The following is a 7,500-nucleotide window of genomic DNA, read 5'->3' as shown; positions in this document are numbered from 1 at the left end:
ATCGCTAAAGAGAAAATCATGAGATGTAGGTTCCGTGTTTTCTGTGATGGAGCGAAGACAGTCGACTTCTGTACTCGCTGAGACAGGGATGGATCCGGTAGTGGTACGAATTTTAGTCGTAGTTCCAATGCCAGAGGGAACCACACGCTATTTGGTCACTTGTGGGCCACTATTGCTGCTTTCCCCTTGAAGGATCTCAGCTTATCGAGAACCTTCAAAAGGAGGTTGTGCAGAGGGAATAAATATTGGACCATCTGTTCCAGTCTAGGGATGTAGCGTCTACTGCCTCCGCTAGCGGATCCTCTATGGGGACACGTAACAATCTATTTTCTTGTTGTCTTTCGTCGCAAAGAGGTCTATCTGCAGCTCCGGGACTTGGCTCAAGATGAAGGAGAACGATCCTGCGTCAAGGGACCATTCTGACTCTATAGGTATAAACTTGGATAGAGCGTCCGCTGTCACATTGCGGAACCCTTTAATGTGAACTGCTGACAGGTGCTATTTCTTCCATTCCACCAAACAGAATATGGCCAACATCACTTGGTTGATATGAGGTGACCTCGACCCTTGTCGATTCAGGCATCTCACTACCACCTCGCTGTCTAGAACCAGTCTTATGTGGGTCGAGTGGCGAGGAGATACTTGTTTTAGTGTCAAAAGAACTGCCATGGCTTCGAGAAAGTTGATGTGAAATGACTTGAAAAGATTGGACTAAGCTCCTTGGTCTCTCTTTTGATGAGAGTGTCCTCCCCAGCCTTCCTTTGAGGCGTCTGTGTGGATAGTTACTGACGGGGAAGGAGGTTGAAGAAGTATTGATCTCTTCAATTTCTTGGCATTGGACCATGGCTTGAGAAGCATTCGCAGTCAAGTCGGTAGAGGTTCCAGGAACTGGATCACTATCTTAGAAGCTTGCATGTATTCTGTCCTGGATGCTGCCCACACCAGTCAATTGATGGACGACTGCGTTCGCGAGCTTCTTGAAAATGTTTGGGGTTATGTTTAGCCAAAAGGCATGGTTCTGAAGGAGTAAAGTTATCTATGTAACTTGAAGCCCAGATAGGAGGAGAGGTGACGATTAATTGGAACGTGCCAATAAGTGTCAGACAAGTGTATAGAAACAGCATATGCACTTTTGGGCAGTAGGGTCCTTATGCATTGAAGTGTGAGCATTCTGAACTTGTAGTTCACTATGAACTTGTTGAGTGGCGACAAGTCTAGAATGACTCTGAGTTTTTCTGAGTCCTTCCTTGGAATTTGATGGACTTAGCTTTCCGAAATACTCTTTTGTCTAAGAGCGCTCGGTTGGAAGAATTGAGGAAATTGAGGTGGAGGACTGCTCCAGCTCCAACCTAGTCTATTCTTTATTAAGCTGTGGGCCCAGGGATTGAAGGTCCAGCGATCCCTAAATAGTTGTAGTCTCCCTCCTACTGGAAGTATCTCACTTCTGCTGTTGTGGACCTGAGGCCTTGCCTCCTTGACCGCGACCTCCCTTGTATCCCCTTCCCCTTGAAGGGTATCTAGAAGAACCTCTGGCTGTTCCTCTAGCTTTCACACGAAAGGAAGACGTCTGCCTTTTGAAAGCTGGGTTAAAAACTGTCAACTATGTCGCCACTTGTTGAGGTACTAGCTGGTACTTGGTTGGAGGTTGTGCCACTATTTGAGGCACTGTGGTCACAGGAAGTTGTTGTTGTTGCTGTCGGTAGGGTTTAGCCGGCCGAGAGGATGGCCTACACCTTTTTGTCTTCTTCTTGTGTTGGGGACTCTCATCTGGAGAAGACTTTCTCTTAAAATCTAAGCCCCGCTTTTTGAGAAGGTTCCTATTATCTCTGGCGGCCTTGTCTACTACCTCTTTAACCCCTTCAGTGGGAAAGAGATCTTTACCCCAGATACGAGAGGATATCAGTGTCCTCGGTTCGTGCCTCACCGCAGCCGAGGCGAACACAAACTCTCTACAGGTTCTCCTAGCTTTAATAAAGCTATAGAGATCCTTCGCAACTGTAGCCAGAGGGGTTTTGGCCACTACCATGAACATGTCCTGGTTTTTGGGGTAACTTGCCATCGTTTCTAATGTCATTTGCAACGACATCAATGCCGCAAGTCTTTCCTTCGTCTCTTGCTCTCTGCGTAAGAGAACATCCGACAGTTTTGGAAGTTCCTCACCAAACTGACGTTCAGCAATATCAGCTTCCAGCTTCCCGACTGAGAAGGTAAGGTGAACATCTTTCCAGTCTTCTTGGTCCAAGGGTAAGGTCATAGATAACGGCTTACACTCCTCCAAGGAGGGGCATGATATCCCTTCCTCCACCACCTTTAAGGCTGCCTTATATCCCTTTTCCAAGAAGGGGAAGGCTCTGGTTGGAGAGGCCACAAAGGAGGAAAGATTCTTACACAAGCCTGGCACCTTTGAGTTCGTGAAGCAACTCTCTTTCATGGAGCCCATTAGTAACGCCTGTGCTTTACTATGGTCAAGAACTATGACCTCCTCCGGCTCCGTCTCCTCCTTTGAGGCTGGCTCCTTCCTAAGACGGACATAGCAGTCCGGATAAGAATCTTTGTTGGGCCAAAATTCCACTTCTTCCAGGGGAATTGCTCCCAACTTTTCTAATATCACAATCTTCCCGGTTGTCATTGGCATGTGTTCGGCATACCTCCAAAGATTGGTGTCCGAGCACAAAGGAAGAGATCCTTCACGTTGAGTCGCTTCTAGGGCCCACGTGATGCTGCAAGTCTACCTATCTCCAGTTTCATTGCAGCTTCCTTCTCATCATTCTTTCTTTGAATTTGTTGGATCATCTCAACAATAGAAGAAAGAGTCCTTCCCAGTTCATCTGGGATAGCAGACGATGCAGAGGGAACAGGTTCTGGGTCCGGAACCGATGTAACCGACACCTCGTCGATTTCTTCCTCTTCTACTTGAGGAGCCTGTGACAGCTCCTCCTCCTGACCTTCTCCTAGAAGGTCTTTCTCTGTAGAATCCGACACCTCCGACTTCCTATCGTCCAATTGGATGTCTTGAAGGGCGGCCGAGACTTCAGAATCTACCGGATTCGGACAATTGGTATCTCCACCTGAGGCTGAGGAATGGCTGCTTCAGCTGATGCTTTAGGGAAAAGGTATGCCCTCATCTTCTCATTTGGAAGATAGGGGGTTGAGGTGTTTTTCTGAGAACCCTTAACCCAGGTTTTCCCTGGAAGCATCCCTTGACTCCGTCGACTTAGGAATGTCAAAAGCCTCGGTAATCAGGTTAGAACATACAATACAAACCTGAGGGTCCCAATACCCGAGATCACCTCTGGAGGCTGCGCATGCTGCGTGCCTCCTGCAAAACTGATATCCACAGAAGTTCTGACTGTGGACATTGAAGAATACACTCCCGCACTTCGGATGGTCCTCCTGTGAAAAGAAGAAAAATCCATGAGTATCAAGTGGAGGCTTTTCACTTATGTTGAATCATTTAGCTTACACAGTAAAGCTATAAAAGAAAGAAGGAAAGGCACATACTTGTATATCCTGCCCAGTCAATTGTGTAACCTCCCAAAATATTAAAACTAAGGTTAATTTTATTCTAGAATAACCTAAGTAATTTCCTAAACGGAAATTTAAGGTGTAGCTCACACCTTGAAATAAAGTTTTAATATTTGGGATAGAATGAATACAGAAAGAACTCACTGTCTATATATTGTACGGTCTCAACAAAATGTTTTACAATATAACATTAAGTATGTTGGAAGAATTTCAGTGTTACAACAAACTCTGTACTGTAGTTTATTAATGCAGTGTGTACTACACTACAAATATAGTAACCACTGTACATCGCATGCTGCTGTGCTGGACAGCACGTGCCTACGTGCCCCAGCACACGCCGGCCGGCATTTACCCCCGTATAGTTCAAAGATTTACTACCTTTAACTAATAGGCGGCAGGTCACTGGTTCACAAATGTGTGCCGGCCGGCATTGATTGCCTTCCGGCAGCTGAAAACACTAACATCCGGCTGCCAGCCGCTAATCGTAGTGGCCAGCAGATTTCGGGTTGTGTTTCCACTTCTGGCAGGCAAAGGTAGCAATACCCATGACTGCCAACAGTGGCTAAGAACCAGAGAACTTCCAACTGCCTGGCTGCCGGTTGTTAAACTGGCAGCCGGGGTAGGGAAACAAAACACTAGTAAGAGAAACAGTATGGATGTCAGGTTATAAGGCGGAATTGCCATACAACCTTCCATCCAGAAAGAGTGAACTTATGGAAGGGGAGACTGTAGCATTTAGGCTTCCAAAGAATCCAGAGCCCGCCGGACTCTACCGGCAGACATGGAATGGAGACCAAGGGAGGTCTGGGGTTCACTCTGCAAAGAACAAGAGGTCTCTGCCGGCCGACACGTAATTGCCAGCCGGCAGAGAGCCAAGCCGGTCCTCCATCCTAACCTATACTAGGTACGGAAGTAGGACTGCGGCCAAAAGATAATAAAAGAAAGAGAGGTGGGGAAGGGATAAGGGTCCTATAAACTTCGTTCTAGCAAGAGACACACTCAGCAGTTAGGGAAGCTCATCCTAACCTAGAGTTGTCTATTAGGGAGGAAGACAGGCATTACTTGCTAACCTCCTCCCAACCGGAACAAAGTTAGGTGAAGTTATTTCACAGGGTAACGGAGAAAACTCATTCTCCAGCCCGAGAAAAAAAACACAGAACAGTCTGCTAGACCACTAGAGGAAGGAATCATCTCATGCAGAATCCTTCATACGTGGACTAGGGAAGCAAAGCTTCCTGTATCCGCCCCTAATCTAGCAAAGGAGACTCATTCTCTATGCTAGGAAGAAGCCGACCACAGACTTGAAACTCTGATGTTCTGCCCTAACCCAAAAAACCAGTCACTCTGGTTATCAGGTCAGGACAGACATATCCTAGTATAGTTATACCTGAATTATGATACAGATAGAACAGCTATGATTAAGCCTAAGGCTTACTCAGAGGGAGAGCGGGATTGAACTTAGCCTCCCGAGGAGAAAAGAACAATCGGGGATGTGCGAAAGTATACTACTGTACCTAGGATACTAGCCTAGGTGTGGTGAGAATCGATTACCTAATTCACCGAAACTCTCTCGTATACAATCTTGGAAAGAACATTCAACAATATCTTACATGTATAAAATATTTGCCTATAGCTTCGATAATATAACACTCGTTAAAACTTACACATGCATGAAAGTACTAGGGCCAGACGCCTAGGCTACTAAGCCTCGCGAAGGGCAAGATCAGTTACCTATATCACCGAACTAAAAACTAACGACATTATATAAGCATTCCTAGAGGAGCTAAATAGCTAGATTATTAAAGCATAACAAACCGGGAACGTCGCTTTAGCTAACTAAATGACCCATAGCTAGCGATAGCATCCAGGATGCCTCCGGTAGGCAACAGCTCTTGTTTACGTTAATATCACTTTTGATTTAATTCAAAACGACAAGAGCTTACATTTATACACAGTAAAGATAATACTCAACTTTCCAGAGGCAGAAGAAGCCGGAGAAGTCATCAAAATGTTGAATTAAATCCAAAATAACGAGAGAACACAGGGAAAACACCGAGTAGTAGAGCTACACGAAAAGTAATAAAGAGGGCGCTACCGCCTTCATCAGATACACACTGGAAACGGAATAGGAGAGATGCCTTAAGAGCGGCTCTCTTTTCATTCTCGTTTCAGATTCTTGTCACTGTAACCCCTCGAAGCGTTAATACTGGTCAGGGTGAAGATAGCTATATGACGTGTGAAGAATACGTCCTCTGATATTATGCGATATCTCTGTGAGATTATTTACGGATATTCGCTCCAAGAGTTAGAATTCTAGATACCTTAAGGTAAAATCCTCTGGGAATATCAGTGTAGTCAAATATACCCTAAGAAGCTACCTTATAGGAACTTCCATCAGGACGATAGGGCCTGAGCCCAAATATATATATATATATATATATATATATATATATATATATATATATATATATATATATATATATATATATATATATATATATATATATATATATATATATATATATATATATATATGTTACGCTCATTACTGAAAATTGCCGATTATTTAAAATCGGCAATAGAAATGTCTATTATTGAGAATGAGCAAGCGGTTTGCCAATTATATAAAATGAGCAATTTTTCTGGCCTAGTATTTAAAATCAGCAGAGTTTCAAAACTCGACAATATAATTTTGTCGAATATTGATAAATCGACTGCAATACCATATTTAATTAATGAGTGAAGAAATTTTGTGAATAGAATATGATATGTTGACACTATTTTTAACTTTTAACGTTATCGTATTCTAATCTCCTTTGTTAATGGCAGTTTGGTCATTTATAAGTAAGTTTTAGTTGCCTAATGCCTTGTTACTATCACCAACAATTGTTATCAACTTGTAAATAGGAGTGGAGGTGTGAAGTGAAACATATGGTACTCATGATAATTCTCTGGACAAATACGTATATTAGTTACGGAATTCTTTTCATTCTTTACAACAGTTCTTGGCGAATATCTAATAATCCTCATGGCTTCAGCGATGGAAGTAAAAGAAAATTCCGAGGCAGGGTTACGGACCATCGTTGAAGGAAAAGGGAAGAACGCAAGAATGTTCTCGCTTGAAAAACTGAAAGATATTATATCAAGGTTATAAAAGGATCTAGAAAGTGATGCTATCACCAATATTGATTATAACTATCGTTCAAGATATGAGATTCTTAAGGTTGGTGAAACGGAATTTTTGATAAAGAAAAGAACAGATGAGGAAAAACCTTATAATTACGGAGCAGCGTTTGATGAAGTGTATAGTGCTATAGAAAAGGCACATAAAGATGTTGGTCATGGTGGCGAGAAGAAAGCTTTATTTGAAGTTAAAAAGAAATGGACTAACATATTTTAACCTGTTTATTAACTTTTGTGTATAGTGTCATTTAAAAAAAAGAGCCGGAAGCAACCAAAGGGGCTTGTCGTGAAACCAATTAAAAGCCACTCATTTTTATCGAGGTGCCAAATTGATCTAATAAGTTTTCAGTCACTTCCTGACGGGTATTATAAATATATCCTAACTTACGTACATAATTTTACCAAATGTTTTGTGTTAAACCCCCTTAAATCTAAACGAGCAGAAAAGGTAGTTCAGACACTTCTACCTGTGTTTTTGACATTCGGTGCTCTCGCAGTACTGCAAAGTGACAACGGTAGGGAATTTGTGAATTCTGTGATATCCGAATTATCAACACTTTGGCCACAATTGCTGCTAGTGACAGGTCGGGCAAGGCATCCCCAAAGCCAAGGAGCAGTGGAGCGACTCAATGGTGTAATACAGGATAAATTGAAGATATGGATGCAAGAGAATAATTCCAAGAAATGGAGTATTGGCTTAAAAATTGTTCAGTGGCAAGTAAATATTTCGATGCATGAGACAACGAAACATACACCATTTAAGGTGACCTTTGGAGAAGAACTGTCAGTTGG

The 7,500-nt window shown here is 42.9% G+C and overlaps 1 protein-coding gene across 1 annotated transcript in view; it reads left to right on the top strand.

Annotated features, from left to right (window-relative positions):
- Window positions 1-4,181: 4,181 nt before the first annotated feature.
- LOC137635661 (KRAB-A domain-containing protein 2-like) overlaps window positions 4,182-7,500 on the top strand; it is a 4,387-nt gene continuing 1,068 nt past the window's right edge. Inside the window, exons 1-2 of the mRNA XM_068368121.1 lie at window positions 4,182-4,327; window positions 7,051-7,500. The exon at window positions 7,051-7,500 is cut by the window's right edge and continues 67 nt beyond it. Coding sequence (XP_068224222.1) covers window positions 4,182-4,327; window positions 7,051-7,500 — 596 coding nt within the window. The remainder of the gene's footprint in view (window positions 4,328-7,050) is intronic.

The sequence above is a fragment of the Palaemon carinicauda genome, unplaced genomic scaffold, assembly GCF_036898095.1.
Source record: "Palaemon carinicauda isolate YSFRI2023 unplaced genomic scaffold, ASM3689809v2 scaffold157, whole genome shotgun sequence".
Lineage (NCBI taxonomy): Eukaryota > Metazoa > Arthropoda > Malacostraca > Decapoda > Palaemonidae > Palaemon > Palaemon carinicauda.
This window is presented reverse-complemented; position numbering and strand designations above follow the sequence as displayed.